A 21,345-nucleotide genomic window follows, 5' to 3' on the forward strand; every position below is an offset into this window, starting at 1 on the left:
CCGCGGCGGGGGGCGGCCTTCGGCAGCGCCCTCTGGTGCCGGAGGGTGAGGGGGAGACGGGGCCGGGATTAGGGAAGGGGACGGGGCCGGGATGAAAGGGGACGGGGCCAGAGCCCTGCCCGGGCTCTCGGTGACTTCCCGGTGTGCGGGGTTAGTGTGTGCAGTGTGAATAGTCAAGCGATAGATGTAGTCAGAGGGCTGGAATAAAGCTCGAAGATTTCCACCCACCTTCGTGCATCCCTCCGATAAATTTTGTTCTTCTACTCGTGTTACAAAACAATTCCCACTTTTTTTTTTTTATGCAAACATGCTTTCTCTCACGATTGGGCAGTGACCATCAGGCACTTGCACTTTTCAAAGCACGAGGTAGCATAAGAAGTCTAAAAGTGACATGAATGGTTCTTATGCAACTATATTACTAATAACCATTTCGCGTGCATTTCAAAGCAGTTTATACAAGAAAATACAGTTACCAAGAGTGTTCGGTCAATCACTGTCAGACAGAGATGAATCGACTTGCACAAATTCACACAACGCGTCTCTACTCGCTTCCAGTCATGACTCTTCCTTTCTGGATTTTACAAGAACGATTTAATGATGCCTATTTCAGCAATTTTCATTACGAGAGAATTAATGCGGCAGAGGAGATTGTGGGGATTTCAGCCTTGGAGATTTTCAGCACTTGACAAGGCACAGAGCACCCAGACTAACTTTGAAATTAGGCCTGCTCTAAGGAAGTTGGATTACTGACTCCAGAGGTCATTCACAGTCTAAATTATTACCTATAATTAGGTATATTGTCAATATTGTGATACTCTGATTACATCTGTTACTAAAGATGTATGTCTTACATATTTTCTCCACTTCAAATATATTTAGGCCAGAATAATATGGATTACTAATATACATTCAGATACTACACAAAATAGAAGCTTGCCTGGACTAGCTTTTGAGTCCTTGGAAAAATACTTTGTGGAGCGCGTAACAGACCAAAATCTCCCTGACGTACACACCACTCCTTGGTATTACTTTTGGCTCAGGTTCTGCAAATATGTAGGCCAATATTTAATTACACCACTTGGAATAGCTCCATTCATAAACGTTTATAGGATTGGGCCTTTACAAAGATATGCCTTAAGGCATCTTTTATAGGTTCTTTAATATTTTAATAATATATATTTAAAAAAGTGCAACAGCTGAAAAACATTAAAAAACTATTTATATATATCAGCATCAGCATCGGTGCAAGTCCTTCAGTTTCAGGTTATCTTGCATGCTTTTAAGCATTTAAGCTACATCATAGTAAAAGCCTACTGCAAATAAGATGAAATAAGATAACCAAACTTTTTCCATAATAAATTAACTAATTAGAACAGAAATACTAAGGTTATCACTGAAAAATCAAGTTATTAAGGCTTTCACTAAAGCTTTTTATAACCATTGTATATTTAGCAGAAACAGTGGTTCTGCTCATGCACTTATATAATATACAAAAAAATGTTCCACCGTGAATAGAAATCAAATTAATCAGTAGCTACACTCTATTTAGTTCACCACTTAAGTATTTTACATAGGTCCATGAATGTCATCCAAGAAATACTGCAGTTGAACCACACACTATCTTCTGTCTAGAAGTTCTGACAAGCTCTACATTTCAATTTATGTGAACCTATGTAAGATTTGCCTAGCGTATTCAGCAGTGCTCAAACATATATTTGGTGCTTTCTCTCATAGACATATCCTGCTTTACTCAAAATTATTTGCAAGTAAGAATTTAACAAAATTATAAAGCTTGTTCTACCAGTCCTCTCTCTCTGAAAGCATACAACCTTCTGTTCAGAAATACCTCTAGTATGTTGATTTTCTTGAACGTTTCCTATGACTTGTATGTTCAAAATTAATAGTTATTAGCATTTATATTGTGAATGTTTTGATATCATTAGAAAGATCTTTATGATCTTTGCAATCACTTAAACATTTCTGCTAACTATAAGATTCTCCTAATTGTTGACCTGACTGCATAACTTAGAATAATAAACACCTCTTCTAGATGTCTGACAATCTATTCTATTTTTCTACACATACTGCACACCAAGTGCATAACAAAGTATCTTAGTTGCTGATTTCACCGATTAAAAAGGGAAAAAATAGTCAGAACATTAACACTTAGCAATTTCTGGCATAAAATATTCATGAAAATATTCAATAAATCAATTCAAAATATTCAATAAACCTTTTCTTGCAAATGGGATAAAATACATCGTAAAAAGATTCAAAGCAAATTAATTGTTACAAAATCAAAAGTTTAAGAATGTTAAGTTCTTTTTAAAAAAAAGTAACTTATTGGTAAAGACTATTTTAGTAGCTGTTTTAGCATATATTTTTTTTAATAATTACATTTAAGTGCAATTTGCAAAGCATAACAATTTCTGTAAATGAATGTTAGCAGTGAAAAACATGAGTTCAAACCAATCTAAATTCTCAAAAGGCTTGTATCATTGTGGTAATACCTCTCTGTTAATAAAGCTGTTCTTCAACTTTCCGCATCAAAATCGAAAATATTCTTGAAAGATGTTATTGATGACTTTTGCTTTTTTCCTGCCTCTATAAGATAGTATATACAAAAAACGTCATGACTGATGTTGACACAGAACACTACACAATTTTAGAAAAAATTTCAGTAGAAAAATGGTTGCCACTAAGCAGTCCCACATTTACCCAGAATACAGCAAAAAATGCTATCTGATCCATCCATTAACAGCATCTCTAAATTACATTGCAGACCATTAGAATCCTTAGCAGGCAAAACATTGAAATGATGCAAAGACCAACCCCACAGGTTGCAAATTCTAACATCCTATACGTTTGGGTTTTTTTTGAGAGTCAAATCAGGGTGAAAAGATTAAAAATGACCTGGTAGTATATATGATTAGTAGAAAACTAAACTTTAGTTACTTGCACCTGCAACTTGTAGTATTTGCTGGAAAGATCAACATTTGTCCGTCCTTTCTGAAATGGATAGGACCACAAAATCAAATTCCAGTGATGACCCATTTCTTTTACTCCAGTTAAAAGATAACTAATTTCTTCATCTGTGAAATCTTTTCGGATTCTTCTTTTCTTGTTTAAAGTTCTCATGTTTATATCCAGGGAGCCTCTCTCATTGTTCTGCAAGTATTTATTTTGACGTAATTAAAAAATATGTAAATTTACACAGTATTTCACATTCAGAAGCAATGCATTATTACTAGTGATGCAACCTTAACTAGTTCTGAAGAAACAATCACTTTGTCATGATAATGATGGTTCTTCAATATATTATGTTCAGCCATTTCTTCAGTCACCCACTTAATGAAATACAGTATTTTTCTATGACATTGACACATTTATTTCTGTTGTGTCTACCTAACTTCCACCCTCAGTATCTGTTTTCTAGTCGAAACAGCTATGCCTTTAGTTTTCTACTATTTCTATACTGTAGAAATTTTCATAAGTACAAGAAAAAAGTATACCTCCATATCCACTAACTTGAAAGGGCTAACAGTAGAAAAATGCTTAACTTCTTTCAGGGACAAATCACTATGAAGTAGAATCAGCAGAGGAGGATATGTTTTTATTATGGTTCACTTTGTTACTGGTTCAAAAGAAAATATGCAATTCACACTAATGTTACATTTATAAATATGTGAGCGTATGAGTAGGCTTCGCATAACTAACCTCATCTTTGTCAAGTGAATATATACAATTTTCTTTTAACTGTTGACATTCCTGGCTGTGCTTTTCTTTCACATATTGTCTCTTCAAGTTAGCATCCTGTTTTTTTTGGAAAGCTATAAAATTGTGAACAAGGCCACCTCTTAGTTACTCTGAACTAACTGAGCTCTACTGTAAAACTGAATGTAGCGTTGTAAAAGAACATTTATTGTAATGAACATGAATACATAAATGTTGCTGTATTAGTAATATCTAATTTTCATTAGATCTTTTTCCAGTCGTTGTCATTAACGTGTCAGGATTATTTAGGTACTGGAAGCAACTCGCAAATAATAGGATTTAACCCAAAATAAACCTCAATAATACTATGACTGAAGGTACAAGAATGACTATTTAAATTCTCAGCTATTTGTCTCTAGTAGCAAGCATGGATGCCTTTTTCAATGCCCTGAGCTAAGGGTAAAAATTGATCTTTAAGTTACTCTTGTTACAGTATTAATTTTCTGGTAACACTCACACTTTTCATATGTTGGTAGCAAGTTATATTCTTCAGGTAACTGAGTATTTTTATCATGTTCATCTCTATGGGAAGTATCAGATTTGTTTTTTCTAATCGGAGTCAAAAGAATACCTAAAAAAAATAAAAAATAAAAAAATAAAAGATTTTGTCTTTTTCTTGAAAGAAAAAAAAAACACACAAAACACAGGTAACATTTTAGGAACTAAAATTTGTGACAAGACCATCTTTTGAGCCATACTACCATCTGAAAGACTGAAAAATCCAGTTAAGTTCAGAAAATATTTACTTGCTAAAGGTAATATATTAGTGTAATGAGTTATTGAGATGAAATAATCAGCTTTTCTTTTTAATAAACGTTTTTAAACTTCCATGGCTATCATAGCCAAATTAGTTTCTGAATATGATATATATATATATATATATATATATATACACACATACACACACGCATCTACTAGCCGTTACCAGAAATTAATTATATAATGATGTAAACAAGGTTTTTGGAAATAGCACACTAAAAATAAATTCCTGACTGGTGGGCTGATTTTTCAGAATAGAATTTTTTTTTTAAAAAGTAGTATTAATGTTCAAGAATTTAAGTACTGATTTTGAGAGCTTCTTCAGCCTGCTTTAAAATTCTTTGTCAGTCCTAAGTAACGGTATGGGTCACTAGTTGATGAATGTATTATTTTGACTGCAGTCGGAGCTCTGCAGGATGTACCCAAAATCACCACATTGTGAAGAAAATTCCTTGTGAATTATGCAAAAAATAGATATATTTGCGGAGTGAAGAAAAGAGTTCAAATTATAACCAACTTTTTCAATATACCATAGAATAAAATATTTTAAAAGATGCATATTCCACTATTTACAAATGGACAGTTGTGCATTATAGACATTACCATTTTTTTTAGGGGCAACTGATGCTTTTGTAAGCACAGGGTTCTGAAATTGTACTGCGGAGGCTGATAGAGCTAGTATTCACTTTCCCATCTCAATTTGTCAGTAATGTCTTACTCAACAACTCAGTATACAGGGCAGGTGAACCTGTAATTTAATTTTCTGATAGGTTACTTCCAGACACTTGCTCTAGTATCGTTGTGTATTTCAAGTTTACTTTTAGCTATTTAGCGCTCAGAAACCCAAAAGTCCTTAGCAGAACTCCAAGAATGAACAGAAACAAATAGGATAACACAGCTATAGTGCTGAATCTAGGTGCAGCTGAATGATGCTGAATCTAGGGACAAGCAGCTGCACTGTGATCTGATCCTGACTACGCCTCTACATTTTTAAAATTAAGGCCACAAAACTGAAAAATAGCAGATGGCATGGAAGTAACCCTAGCAGGCCTCAATGCAAGTGCCGGATAACTTAATTGTAAAGTAGTATGTGTAACAATTTTATGACTATAAATTATGCGTTCTCTGACAGATTGTTGACAGAATCCACATACAATTTCATAATTCTTTATCCACAGGCTCTCATGGTGAAACCCTACAATAAGATTACTCAGACAATAAGCGCTTTTTGCATTAATTTCCAAACTAAGGCCTTACTTTGGAAATTATCCATTGTGCTCTTAAAAGTTGATGTTTCTGTATGCGATTTTCCTTTCTTTATCGGGGTCAGCAGTATTTCTAAAAAGTATAAGATAGAGATCATTAAAAGTGCCAGCAGACAATAACTGTTTAATTACTTTTAAAAATTGCCTCTGTTAAACCAGAAAAATAAAAGATGCTTTTAAATAAGATGAATGCTCTTCTTATTGATCAATAATTGTAAGCCTCTTTTCATCCATGAGCATGTAATATAGGAATGAAACAAGCTTGTTGTAAAGCTCATCCATTCACACTTATTGCAACTTTATATATTCCCTTCTATTAATATTTGACTAACCGTGGCAAACAGGAGAGTTTTTGTCAAAGATTCAACACCACTGACAAGAAGCACACCAGATCCTCCAAAAAAGTGGCTGGTTCCAATCTCACTTAGTACAAATCATTGATAAATCATATAAAGTGAGTAGGATATCAGAATAAGAATTTGTTAAAACAAGTTACTAAACAGTTACTAAAAAAATAAAAATAAAATAAATTACTCTCATAAGCTGCATATCTACTGTTATTAGAAACAGGCAACTTCTTAAGTTCCTTTTTATATCTTTCTTCAGCTTCCAGAATGACTTTGTGATGATAGCATAGGTATGGACAACTTCGCAGCATCTTGCTAAAAGTTTTACTATTGAATGACAGACCTGCTGTTGTACAACCTGGAAAAAAAACAGGGCATTATAGAAACAGTAAGCATAACTGCTATAGCAGCCATCATAAAACCCATCATGTTGCTGTGATCTACAATTTAACCTCCATTTTTCATATACATATGTTAAAAGAGGTTATTTATTTCTGTATCTTCATGAAAATACTTATTTCTTGTTTTGTGCTTGCTCTCTAAATTTGTTTTCAATGTGACCTATGGAACCAAATTATAATGCACTTCAACTCTAGAATTACTAAATTAGGCGCAGATCCTCTACAGAAGTAAAAATATTGCTGGGATGGGAAGAAAGGGCCCCTGTTCCCTTTGCACTGAAAGAACGATTTCTGCAGGAGCTAAAACATAAAACATGTCTTTGCTTTACTTTGAAACTTTGTGTTGTGACAGCTATCTGCATTAACCTGAATAACTGATAAGCCTAACTTATGTATGAATTCACTCACAGGAAGCCTTCTGATTTGTTTCTGAGGTCATAACCTATGCTAATATATGGTTTAGTAACTCTTAAGTGTTCTCACTGTTAGTTACGGCAGCTGAAACTGAACTTCTGTGAAAAATTTGAAGGGCACAGGTACATCTCTGCAATATTCTAGCCTAAGATAAAGCACTGCTGAAACTCAGGTTGAAACTACTTGAACAACTTGATTTCATATGCCCACATGATATTTGATGGTGGACTATGGATCCATTTTAAAAAGAGCATACAGATTCCACTTATAAATGCTGAGTAGCAGAGGCATTTTCATAACCTACTGATGGACTGTGTTCAGGAAGGAAAATATGGAGGAACTGTGGGATGCAGTCATGGATTGCTGTGAAAGCCTCTCTGTATTTAAGAGCAGTAAGGCAGAGAAAACAGAAGGGCTTCATAAGAGTTAGGAAGCTTAACAAGGTGAATACATAAGGGATTTGAGCAGGGCTTCATTTTTTTTCCCTCTGAGTAGGCAAAGACCAGCTCTTAAGTATTTCTGTAACTACTGAGCATTCTTTTAAGCTGTTGTACATTGTTTCTTAGTAAAACCACCTTTAGTAAAGATCCACAGATCAAGATCAGAATATGTAAGGTTTATGTCAAAATTTCTTTTATTTTAGGAGCAGAGAAAGGAAGGGAAGCAGTTAAGGATTAGAGAACAGGTAATCCAACGTAAGTGTTAAGATTTCTGTAATGTCAGGTTCACTTACTGATTTGGTGGCTCTTCAATGCTTCTTTTATGAATTTAGGAAGCAAAGACCTAAGATATTTACCTAAACACCTTAAATCTGTCATTTTAAGGGATGCAGTTGTAGTCAAGGTACTTTTTTCTTCCTTGGTTATCTCTGAGGAGAATGAATGGTGGTCTAAATAAGGAAGAAAAAAAATGCTAGGAAGAAAACGCAAGCTATCATTTGCTAGGGGAATCGTGCATCAGCATACCTATATTCAATTCTATTTTCAATTTATAGATTAGGAAAGTTGAATTCACGTAACAGCAGAAAATCCAAATGAAATTTCCTGAAGTTAAACGGAGAGTATTTGTTTACGTAAATCCAGAATTATGTATAATTCAATGCTTAGTTTTTATTTACTTTCCTAATGAAGCGTATCACTTCAACTTGAACACAGCAAAATAACCCTTTAAACTTACATGGCTTAAATAAGTTCTGTGAACATGATCTTTATTTAGAATCAGATACTCAAAGTGCAATGTACTGGAATACTACTTGTTTTACATTTAAATAATTATTTGTGAAAAACAGCTTTGTCCCTTGTAAAGCTACCATACTGGCAAACACTAAACTAATGAGTGATTTTGTAAATTAATTGGAGACTAAATTATGAGCAAAAATTTGATTGACCATATTCCAATTCTGAAATAAATACACATATAAAGAAAATCAAGGCAAACCTGAAGAACTCTTATTCTACCACCAGCCACACACACTCAAAATGTAGGAACATCTTCAGGCAAAAGTCAGTCTCACAGGTAGGTTCTATCCCCACACTTAAAAGTACAGTACAAAACCAGCAGCCTTGCACATGTTCTATTTAAGGGCTTCAATTGTTCAATATGGATTGCATTCAGACTTAATTTAAAACATTTATCTGTAAGACATTCAGTTGAATAGTTTAAAAAAAGCTAAAAAAAATCTTAAAAAAGAACATTCTAGATAAGGTTGTATATAATATAAAATTCCAGAATTATTCAGTTAAAGAATATTACAAATAATGTATTTTGTCATCTAACTTAAACATGATAAAAAAGTAGTGATAAAAGTGAATAAAACTAATTAAAATAATTAAGAACAAAATTATCTAAAACAGGAATATGATTAGCTATTTGTACCTGATGTGCACGCCTGTTTCATATTTCTAACAGTCTTTGCTGGTTGTTTAAATAAGCCTTTCCTGGAAAGATTAACAATGTGAACAAATTTTATATCAAGTTTCAAAACATACATTTAACTGTAAATTAATACACACATTCCAAAATACAGAACAAAAAACACATTAAATATATAAAAGATAAAATTCTAAAAAAAAATATGGTATTTATCCCAAGTTCCTGAGCTAGTAGTATCCAGCATGACACTATCATCTTAGAAATTTGTTTACCAAATATGTGTGATTAGCATTCCTTGCAGTGCTATGCAGCATGTTTGTTCCAGCATTTGGAACACAGTACTTTCCTGGCATTCGCTGCTTTCCAGAATCATTTCCAATTCCAGTTTATATCACAGCTACTCAGTACACATTAAACTTCCAAAGAAGTGTTCAGAATACTGTAACTGTTACCAGGTGTGGCAATTGCTCTAAAAGGTAATTTGTCATCTTCTCTTCTTACACTGAGTATCTTTTATGCAACCAACACATTCCTATGATACCATGATCGTGCATTTTTCAGCATCATTAACTACCTTTGAGTGCTGCAGAAGCAAGGAGCCTAATCCATGGTCGTGCTCAGGTAACTCCTGTTTTTACACATACACACATGCAAGGAGAGTGCTTTTTTCACAAAATGTATTTATCGATAATTTTGTGCTTCAAATGTCAGAACAACAAACAAAAAAAAGCTAGAATTTAGAAGTAGAATTTAACTGAAAATACCATGGAAAATATGCTAGGCCCTTGATAATTTCTGTGCTAGCTGCAAAGTCACAATATAATACATACTAGCAAGCTGTATAGGACCACGGTCCAGCCAGCCACATAAAGGAAGCACAACAAAAATGTGGAACAAAAAAAAAAATCATAGTTTTGTTCATATTCCCACTGCCTGCCTCAGAGGATATTTCTATGTAAATGCAAGACAATGGAATCTACACTTATTCTTGCAGGTTGCCTATAATTCACTTTTTGTTTATCAGTAAGAAAGATAACCATAGGAAGCAAAAGAGGAAAATAAGCATTTGTGTGAGACAGGTGCATAAAGCAAGAGAAGAGTAAATGACTGTATTTTTCTTCCCATGTAGTGAAGGAACTGAATATAAGAGAAGAGAAACACGGCCAAAAGCTTTTTTCTTTCCTTCTTCATAGGAACTACAATTTGAATTCTTGCAGAGCAGTTCTATAACTGCTGTTTTTCTTTTAAGTGCACATTACATAAATATTTAGGGTTCAGTTTCATCCAAGCCAATGGGTCAAATCCTAATCTTCTAAATCAGTGTGAATTTGAAGGCAGAAGACTATGGATGCTTTCTCATCACTATGTTCAAGACCGAGAACATGGCTTGTCACAGGCTCTCTATACGAATCACCAGAAGCCTACCATTAAGAGAGAAAAATATATAAACAGTGACACTGTAGTGTCTATAACATTTGGTACAAATACATAGCTAGTAACCAATAACTGAAAAGGCTGACATTCAATTCAGAAGTTACTAATGAAAAACAACTTACTATCTCTGCTTAGATGCAAGATACTTACTGTACTTGAAGAACAGACTGCCTTTTTTCACAACCTTTCTTTTCACTTGACTTACGATGACTTTGAAGTACACTGTCTGTCTGCACTTCATAAACTGGCCGTGGAATATCATTCTGTTCACTTTTTCTAGTAGAAGTGTTTACTGGAATCATAGCATTCACTGTTTCATTTTTCAGGGGAGAATTCACAGCTAGAGCAAGAACCGGACCATCCAAATTAGACGTTAATCGTGGATAACGTATTTCTTTATGTGTTCTTTCTACATATGTTTCTGGATCACTAGAATTCACTTTGGGGTATTTTGATGCTTCAACACTGTTTTCTGAAAGTCTATCAACAAATACTCCTCCTTGCATTCTTTCCTGTATTGAAAAATATTAGTTATTAACTATATGAGCTCTTAAAAAACACAAAAACAACTAAGTAAATCTAATAAGAAGATGAACTAGGATAGATCAATCTAATCCCTGAACGAATTGAAAACTGACAAAACAGCAAGGCTATCAAAGGTGTCAAAGGGGTAGTTATTAAGTGATAGTTCAGACTGAAGCAATGGCTATGCTACTAATACAGAACACTTGGTAAATTTTAATTAACTGAAGATCCAGACAAATAACACAACATTTGCTATTCCACATCCAGAGATACCCTCCAGTTATATAGCACAAGCAAAATAATGTAATAACAAAACTGTATTTCAGTTTACGTTCACATGTGTGCATTAGCTATCCTGTCATAGCTGTACAGTCATGGATATTCTGTGCTTGTGAACATTAAACTATAAATTTAAGCAATTGGCAATTAAAATAAAATCCAACTCTTGTTTTTCCAACCTAAATGATCTCAACTTTGTAGAAAATCTATTCTTCTAATAAACTAAAATGCTTCATTAAGTTCAGATGCCCTCTTTTTCTGACTGCACTCAATACTTCTAACTTTGTTTGATATACAATAATGGCAAAAAATGCAGGTTGTAGTTTCTCATACATCCCATATCCTCCCTACTTTTCTAGCTCACACTGAAATTATCTTAAGGGTTTACACCCTATTGCTCCCTAGACTCTGAGAAGATATGCTTAGTTTTACCCTACTTTGGTAAACATGCCAACCTCATCATGTTCTTTTTCAATCAATTTTATTCTGTGTAAAATTTCTTTTGCTTTCTTCCAGTAGTCTTGTAGACTTCTTTCTCTGATTTGCATGTCTGCTTCCAACTCATCTGCATTCTTCTCATTTAATGAACTCTCATTGATTTTCAGGGACAATTGTTCAGCTTTATAAAACATAAAGTTAATATTCCAAATTTTAATCACTGAATACTTTAATATTTATTATATTTTAGTATTCTGAGGGAGTGACCCCCCGTAATTAATAATGCAAAATATAACATCCTGCTAATCTAAATTTATACATACACGTTCATACACTTCAAAGATAAACTGCAATTACAAGAAGCAAGTTCAGCATTTCCATTAAGTAATCACTGAGCTTACAACTACAGCTGTTACAACCTGTTTATAAAATTATGTTTTGTTCTAAGAAATCACTTTATTCAGGACAGCTCCTTCACCAGTATGGCTTTTAAAAATAAAACACCTCTGTATCAGTGGAGGCTGAAAAGTACCATATTCCCTCAGTTGTACACTTAAACAAAACTCTCAGATACACTTTTAGTGCAAAAATCTAGATACATGCTTTTTACCGATAAGCATTGCATAATACCTTCAGTGCTATAGGACCTGAAGGACAAGGTGTCTTTCTGCTTCATGGGTAGTACTACGCAATTAAAAAACATTAAACAGGATGCTTCAAAATATACCCTACTTTAAAATTAAAGTTCACAATTTTTAATATGGTAAAATAGTAGCCATGGTGATTACAGGCCTGATTATCCATTGGTTTAGTCTCTAAATGTACAGTGGTACATACCCATGAACAGAGTACTAACAGGGTATGGGATTATAATATTTTGTATATTGTTTATAGACTGAAAGGGTTTTATGAACTGGACCTAGATATATAGGTTACACAAATGCTTTATTGCAACACCATTGAAGTTTTTACTTTTTTTCTGCCTTCACTGCAGAAAATAATCATCTTTGAGTACACAGAATTACAAAGCTGCTACAGTTAAAAATCAGTTAGAAAGTCAAGAAAACTTAAATATGGAACTCATCTCTCATTTTAAAAGCAGGAACAGTAAGCTTACTCATTTGTTTGCAGTTTTGCAGCACAAAAGTAGCAGCTTTGTTTAGTTCCTCATCTTGAGACTCAGTTAGTACCTGAATCATAAGTGGAAGACCATTGTTCTTAAGCAGTTCATATTGATTTTCTTCTAAAATAGAAAGTTGTAAAAGAAAATAAGTTATTTGTAACCTCATACACACTTAATCTGAAGTAATTTTAGAAGCTTTAATACCAGTAACTTCTAGGGAAATTCTGGAAAAAAAAAAAAAACACAAAAAAACACCATTATTATGGATTCAAGTATGCTGTAATGACCCTACTAACCAGGCTGCAGCAGAAGTGCTCTAGATCACACAGGATGATTTGACCATAGTTCAAATCTATTGCAAGAAACCTGAGGAAGGACCAAGCCAAACTACACGAGTCAAAAATGTAAGCACTGCTCAGCATCAACTAAAACAGCAGCCTAAAATTTTATTGTGATCTCATTTGCAGTCTATATTCATAAAATTGACAACTTGATAAAAATAGTTTTGTCATCTAAATTTAACAAAAGCAAAGGAACCCACAAAAAAAGAAATTATTCTGTCAGTGTTGATGTTTTAAGATAAACTTTTTTTTTCTGTAGGTTTAATCATGTTTCTTTTCAAAAGATATTTTCCATTATGTTTGTTTCAATTATTTATGAAAAAGAGGCTTTTCAAACATCAAATTTATGACCTGCTGAGCTAACTACTGAACTTTTTATTGATGGATAACCCATCATAATTTTTGAACATAATCCCTTTTTCACTTGTTGCTGAACACATGAAAAGCGTGCCCGTCTACCATAAAGTGTCTACTAAAAGGTATGCCTTTCTTTTGTTTTCCTGTGCTACCATAAAATACCATAGTAAGTACTATACTTTCAACAGATACTCTTGTGCACGCCCTGAGGAGCCTGGCAAAAACATTTCAGGGTTACTTACCTCTTAAGTTACTCTAAAAACATTACCATTGTACAGCTTTTTAAAATACTAATAGATATGTAAACAGTGTACAGCAGCTGTATCTATTCAAGGGCCATTAAAACAGAGCTCAAAAAAATTTATTTGGTATGTATGTATTTTAGTAGTTTTCAGGACTGGATGAATTTTACCCTGTGATACCTAAAAATAAGCTCTGAATTCTTGCCTAATGGTCTACTTTTCTAAAGATCTGAAAGATACTACGTGTTAACAGGTCTTACAGTTTAGAGATCGAGTATATAGCAAACTTCTTTTTCCTGCATATTAAGTTACACTACTTAAAAGAACATTCCCTCGCGTTTCAAAATCTTGATCAAATGTCAATATTGAAGTAATGTATGAGAATTTAGCTAAAAAAACAAGGTAGAAAGAAAAAAAAATTCTTACCACAAACCTCAGTACAATGTCCAATTGTTAGAATAATACTAATTTTTTCTCCTGTATCCAAAGTGTCATTAGACAGCAGGTTCAGTAGCTCTGACACAGTGTGATACTTCGCCAAAGCACCACCCATGGCAGCTATTATGTTAAAAACAAGTTGAAGAAAAATGAACTAGACAATAAGTATACAGACACCATTCAAGTCTGAAATTATTATTTATTTATTTTTTAAGAGAACTCTCTATAGAAACTGGGGACTCTAAAAAAAGCCTTGGGACTGCGCAAACTCTCGTTTCTCATTTTTCATTTCAACACTTCAAATGGCCACACCTCTACTGGTGTAGTAATTCTACCCATGCCATTCCCCATATCCAACATGGCCTTTTCCCCCAAATTGTACTCTGGAGTTGTGGTAGACCTGACAAAAAAGGACTTTGCAATGTGCAAGTTGTGCAGACCTCTGCTGAGTTTTCTCACATCTTTCATCAGTTCCAGAACAGATTAAAAGAGTAGAGTAAGCTTTGAATCAGGGTATCTGCCATAACAAGAGCTAGGAATGTTCCTGGTAAAGAGGGCAAACTCTTCCTGAAACTGGGAACAGCACTGCTAGTGCACGCATACTCCTAAAACTTACAAAGCTTATGAGCCTGCAGGACAAGCCTACAGAAGCACAACTCCAACTCCAGAATCCAGACTTACTGCCATGCCTAGTTCTCAGCTTTACTTACAGAAAAATAGCACCGGTAACTTACTTTTAAATTTTAGTATGGTTTAAATTTCACTAAGTTTATTTTAGTAACAATAGCAAAGTAATCCACCTCAGATTAACTGAATCATTCAAAATACAAGTTTGAATCTTAAAGATTTTGCAATACAAACTGGATCTGTGTGTGTATATATATGTATACGTACATACATACATATATATATATATATACACATATGTAAACTAATGGCCTTTTAGCATCCATTCCTAACACTTTTCCACCAAAACCAGACTTTAAAAAAATGCATTTTAGAATTATCAGAAATAAGTGGCAGTGGTCTTTTCACTCACAGTCATTAGCAATGCAGGCATCCAGAGTCTTTGTTACTACTACTGCAAGTTTTGTGCTGGAGTGACTCATACAGGAATCATGCATCAACTTGATGAGAACTTTAGCTAAGGTATCCAGTCCTCCAACAGAAACAAAGTATTTCTGCACAGTGGCTTAGTAAGAGAAAAAAAAAGTTTTAAAATTGTTTTAGCATTTTTTACACTCACCACAATTTATCTATGCACATATTAATCACTTCACTTCCATCCATACAAAGAAACTGAATTTGGATATATACCAATCTTGAGAAATTGTAATTCTTGTAATTGTTTTTTTAAGATAGTTACAGGAAAAATATGGATCTAACACATGCATATAAATGTTTTCAGAAATGTAGTAATGAAATATTTTCAAACTACTTCTAATCAAAAAAGCTCCCAAATAGTTTTTACCAACCTCAGTAATTACAGCCAATGAGGCTGTTTGTGTTCATAAGCACAAACCAGGGGAATGGAGATAGTTGAATCTAATTTTCAGTGTAAAAGTTGCAAAAACAGTAAATGTAGTGATTGACAAAAAGAAGAAATCAAACATTTAAGTATAAAATGAAACTTACAAAAGAAAACTGTTTAAAGCTTCAACTGTACTTACAGTTATTTGCAACTGTGAGGCCAACAAATGAACAAATAGGACGAACTATCTCAGGCTCTGTGCAGCTTTCTAGCCATTCTTTTGCATATGGAAAAACTGCACAGCAAATGCTTTGATTATCTTCTGAGAAAATAAAAACAAATAACCCCAAGTCCAAACACAATTTGGCAAAGTATCACACTGAAATTTCAGTTGAACAATAAACATGAACAGAACTTATCGCTTTGGAGAAACACTTTAAACATTTTTCACAATTTTAACAGCAACACTTACCGTTCTGAGGATTGTTAACACAGGCACAGAGAGTACTGCAGACTGAAGACCATAGTTGATAGCACTGATAAGTATTTTCATCTGACAGATTCATCTCAGATGCGGAAAGAGTTGTTCTGTTCAGGAAAAACAAAGGAAACAGGTCCTAAATATTCTATCATTTTTCTGTTTGAAGAGCAATTGTTTGTTACCTGAATAACTGTAGCAGAAGACCAATGCAGCCTGTTTCTCTGACGTAAGTTTGCCCATATTCTAAAAGAGAAGACATACCAGACTCAGAAGACACATGCAACTTGAAACAAAATCCTGATGCCAAGTTTAATTTATATATTTCCATTGTATTTCCATTTCCTAAGCAGATATGCCCCCCCCCCAAAAAAAAAAATCACAGAAAAACATTGGCAAAAGTATTTTATTTTTCTCTATGTCTAACTTTTTCAGAAGACTTTTGTCAGAAACTCCTGGTTTGCATATTATGTTGTTAGAATGAAAATACTTTCTGCTACTTAAGAAAATCCCAGTAAGCAATTACTTATTTATATTTACTTCACTTACAGTGAAGACCTTAGAGGTCTTTTTCCACCCTAAGTGATTCTATACTTCAGTTTCACTGACATGCTATGATTCATCTTTTTAAGTTAACCTCACAAAAGCATTACTTATTGAATGTTCCAAATTTCCGTAACGTAGATTGGCAAACAGAAAAAAGGAAACTGTAAGTAAAAAATTGGTGTTATAACACAGAAGAAAGCACTTACTGTTATTTGAAACCAGGACTAAGATGACATAAACAGACATTCTTTTCAAGTTCACACCAGAATCCTTATTAATTAAAAATAAAATGAGGTCCTCAAACAATGCAGAAGTACATAAAGATTGTTGACAGTAAACTGAAACCAGAAAATAAAAACCATTAAGTCCTAAAGCAAGCCTTTTTTAAAAAAAAAAAAAAAATCTTAAATTAGTTTCATAACATAGTAAACAAAGGCTTAGTTTTATCTAAGAAATTGTGAGGGCCTAATAAAGGGACTTTGGGCTGATTTTTGATGGGAAAAATAATGGAGAAAAAAATGGAGAAAAAGAACAAGCAAAGGTATAATATGACCATGAGTAACTCAGAAATATACATAATAGTATTTATTACCATTACTCTCTATTATAATTCCTAACGTAAATAAAGCTGCTTCCTTTACTATGCAATGGACACTTGACTTTGCAAGATCATTTATAAACCTCAAACCACCAATTTCTCGAAAATATTCACTTGCTTCACCTACAACAAACAGAAAGCAAAGAATAAAAATTAAAATTTTGCTTTTGTTTCTGTGTAAAATGAAAATCTTAAGATTTTATACCCTGTCAAATCTTACGTCTTTTAGCTAACTCATTTTCTCCCCGCATTGACAGCTTCTTAACACACATTGTGAACATAAATGGTTATGTTTTTTTGAAGGGAAAATGATTCTTACTGTTTTGTTGACAAATTGAATAAATAGTGATCAAAGCCTCTTTCTGAGATAAAGGGCAGTCCATCTGGTATTTAAGGCATTCAAGCAGTAAGTTCAGATCTGTTTTCATATCTAAGAGTAAACAAAAAAAAGCTTCACATGAAGTGTTATCTTTTCTTTATATAAATTCATTTAGCGTTACATTAAACCAGCTCTAAAATGTACCATGGATATGTATTTTAAAGAAAAAAAGCAAGTAGAGCTACACCACTTTTATCCATCTATAAATAACAAAAGTACTTAACCCAAAGTTAACTATTTGAGCATGATTTGCTTCACTAAAGTAACAGTCCCATGTTAATATTTCTGGCTTTTAATTATTGTTAGTATATGTTATAAATGTCAATAATATTTAGCAATTTATATCACACTTACTAAGTTCTCCAATTGCAAATTATATCTATTTAACAAATAATATAGAACTATGAACGTCTGAGTGAATTAGGAACAGAATCCAGTGGAGGATTAGGCTAAATGCCAAAGCTTGCAATATGGCATTTATTTAAACAAGACTGAATCACTTACCTCAACCGTTAGCATCTTGAACCAGGTCATTATGTCAGGAAGTTAATACAAAGCATTTGGGGGTGCACCTACGTACAATCTTAAATAGATAAATGACTATAGAAATCTGTTTCTTGTATTTTTGATGTAATAAAAAGACTTACTAGATAATTATTTCCTAACTTGGCAAGAATAGATATCGTATTCTTCAAATACTTTAGGTTTTGTGTTTCTTAAAGAAATTAAATAGAAAAAAATGTAAATATTAGCAGAAAAAGGTGAATATGTGGTGGCATTGTTTACTGTTTGAATAAGGCAAGAATCCAAAAATTTGTCAAAAAGGAAAAAGAACATTTCCCCAATAGTTCACCCTCCTACAACTGACTTATCGCAATCTACTAAAACTTTGTAAAATAGATTCAAATAAATGACAAATATTTTCAGGTATCTTACCACACAGTGTTTTCTGCAAGTTTTGATTTTCCATTTTAGGTTGTACCCCTGTTCTTGTTCTACAATGGCAAGGAAAAAGCATTTGCTTTTTGTTTAGATCAGCAGTTTCCATAATATATGGAATACAAGTTAAATATTTTTTCTGAAATTACACCCTTTAACAGCTTTCAAGTTTTACATTGTTACCTGACACACAAACAATTTAATATAGCCTTGCATGGTGAAGGTTTCCTTTGGAAGTACCCTGTTTTATAGTGATGCTACTTATAGTTGCGTTATGTCAGCAACTTTGAAAGTTAACATTTTACAAAAATAAAGTGATTCCATGCTGCCATTGCGGGTCACCACAAAAAGTACCTGGCATTAAAATATATCTAGCTCTGTCATGGATCACAATAAATGTCCTCAAATTTCCCTTACAAGAAGCTACCAACTTCATCATCAGCCAACAAGGGGCAGCACAATAACCAGATAATGATAAATAAGCAAGTTTCTGACATCCAGTATAAAACAATCCACTTCCTACCACTGCTTTGTGAGCCAACCACTAAGCCATAATTATATTGCTTTATCAGTAATGATCAAAACCAAAGACAAGAATGCACAGGAACCAAGACACTGATTATTTATCAAACCAAGACTTTATTTTAATTAACTAAAGAAATTTTAAATAGAACATGTAAATCAGAAAAAGCCACAGCATTGATTCTACATAAACCTAGCATACCAGCATTTCCAATTTATGTGAACAGCAGAGTGAAATTCAGGCTTGGAAGCAAAAAGATGGTTAAGGCGTGTTGGCAGTCCTTGGCTGTTTATGCCAGGCCACAACCCTATGGTGTATTAGGATGAACTGAAATCTACCCTCAAATCCACTGTCTGCCCAAGTGCTCAAATACACCATTTCCCATTTCACTTCCCTTATCCATGCTCCAAGTCCCAAATGTGATGAAAGGTCAATGCAAGTGTCACAGTAACCTATTTAAATATCTCAAGAATGACTTAGCTCCAGGTAGATACTTTAAATCAGTAATAAAATCAGCTTAATAATGGATTAGTTATCCTTCCCAAAGTAGAGCAAAGGCTCTAAGAAATATCAGTGTCATCTTAGTGAAAACAGCCAGCCCCGCTTTCCAATTACAGTTACCAATCGTCCCCACTCCTGCCCCACTTCCATCAGTTTAAAATGCTCCATATATATCCTTACAGTAGCGGGTTTTGAGAGGGATAGGGTAAAAAGGCTTCAGTTTCCCTTACCATTTTCAGAAATGATAATACATATGCATTTCTCTGTCTTGCAAATCTAGTCTTGCCACAACAGCAGAAAGTTCACAAGTCTTCCTCACCTCTTTTTTCCCCTACTGACACCACCCTGCTAGCCCAGAGCAGCCATATGCACTCCCTGCAAATTCTTTAACAAAAGAAAAGCTACAAACATGAGCTTGCTTTGGAGCAAATTTCATTTCAGTAAAGTTGGATTAAATACACATTTATACAATTAGTCTTTCACATAAGTAGCATAGATTTTAAAACCCTATAGAAAGGCATTTTTAACCTTAATTGGATCTTTGAGACATACTGAAGATAGAGAAAACAGCATTTATAAACCAGCCTACATTAACATGCAAATAGTTCGATTCTGCTGTTGCATCATGGAGCAAAACTGCAAAGATAAATAACAGTTTGCTGCAGCAGATTTTTGGTAAACATCGCAAATAAAGGAAAACAGAATAACCTAGTAACGATCCTTTCAAACCTAAAAAAAAAAAAAAAAAAATCTAAAAAAAGCCCTGATGTACTCATCTGCTTGCTCAGCAGCATAAGAGCACCTGATGCATGGCAGGACCATGAGAGGAGTTTAGCGGAGTGCTGGGCCTTGGCTGCTGGATGTGGGCCCTGCAGGCACACCGGGGTGACACCAGCCAGCCTCAGGCCTGCTCTGCCTTTTAAAAACCCCATGGTCAAATCCTGTCTGGGTCATTGGTGTCCTGTGACAATCAGAACTCAAGCCAGCAAAGGACGCACCCACAAACTTCTGAGAAACACGCTGTCCAGCGTGCCATAACAGGCCTCTGTCTTCCAGAGCTGTTTGGGAATTCACCCCATTCCTCTTCCCTCTCAAATAAGTCATGTATGATTCATTAGGTTCATTACCAGAGTTCGACTCTGAAGCAGCAGTCATAACAAGGGCTCCAGATGATCCCGAACATAAAAAGTGGAGACTACAAAAAGGATACGGGATTAAAACAAACGAGACGAAACCGCAGAAGCATTCTTCTGCCGGCTGGAGGGCGGGAGGGCTGTCAGGAGGTGGGGAAGAAGGGCAGGGGTTCTTTCGCTACCTGCTGACCGGCGGCACCAAGCCCTGTCAGCCACGAAGGCGGCCCCGCCGCCCGGCCCGGCCGCCACGCCGCGGCCTGAGGAGAGCGAGGAGCGGCCGCCCTCAGCCTCAGCGCGGGCCCTTCCCGCCCAAGGGCGCGTGCAGCTCGCCACAGGCCCCGGGGCAGCACCGGCAGATGGCGTTCACAGCCGCCGCGAGCCGGACAGCCCCTCTTAACCCTCTCCGAGCACCACCCGAACCTTAGCGTGGTTCTAGGCTAAGGAGAGGGGAAGAGCAGTTTGCACTGCGGCTCCCTTTCCATACTCAGCATTTGGGAAATTACAACTACACCATGAAATGCATGCGGTTAATTGTTACCTGACATTTGCCAGACACAAAGTGGCAGGGAGAAACCATCTTATGCTAGATAAATAAAGCTGAAACAAACCAAGTCTTTCCTGAGCATAATCTTTTCCCGTGACATCCTCAGACTGGCTCAGTGAAGTGCACTACAGCTTTGCCTAGGTCTCCCATCAGTTACATCCACCTTCAACCTTTTGCAACTCATCCCCCTCAACCTTATTAGCAGCTTTAATGAAAAAAAATTA

General features: G+C 34.8%; 1 protein-coding gene across 9 annotated transcripts; it reads right to left on the minus strand.

The window, feature by feature from the left end:
• Positions 1–336: 336 nt before the first annotated feature.
• On the minus strand, positions 337–21,340 carry TERB1 (telomere repeat binding bouquet formation protein 1). 9 transcript variants are annotated; one of them, XM_048068788.2, is made up of 22 exons: positions 20,760–21,340; positions 20,572–20,639; positions 18,418–18,476; positions 17,422–17,532; positions 17,097–17,225; positions 16,711–16,842; positions 16,144–16,204; positions 15,953–16,068; positions 15,680–15,802; positions 15,049–15,201; positions 13,998–14,129; positions 12,626–12,751; positions 11,526–11,689; positions 10,417–10,778; positions 8,836–8,897; positions 7,757–7,849; positions 6,333–6,503; positions 5,791–5,871; positions 4,232–4,345; positions 3,718–3,830; positions 2,962–3,168; positions 337–2,604 (listed from the first exon to the last, which is right to left on the minus strand). In XM_048068788.2, exons 3-22 carry the CDS (start codon positions 18,449–18,451, stop codon positions 2,575–2,577), a joined length of 2,514 nt encoding a protein of 837 aa, XP_047924745.2. In that variant the 5' UTR covers positions 18,452–18,476; positions 20,572–20,639; positions 20,760–21,340; the 3' UTR covers positions 337–2,574. The 9 variants fall into 9 exon arrangements, with proteins under 9 accessions (XP_047924745.2, XP_047924746.2, XP_047924747.2 ...); XM_048068789.2 differs by lacking the exon at positions 20,572–20,639; XM_048068790.2 differs by lacking the exon at positions 18,418–18,476.
• Between the last annotated feature and the right edge of the window lie 5 nt (positions 21,341–21,345).

The sequence above is a fragment of the Anser cygnoides genome, chromosome 12 (assembly GCF_040182565.1).
Source record: "Anser cygnoides isolate HZ-2024a breed goose chromosome 12, Taihu_goose_T2T_genome, whole genome shotgun sequence".
NCBI classification, from domain to species: Eukaryota; Metazoa; Chordata; class Aves; order Anseriformes; family Anatidae; genus Anser; species Anser cygnoides.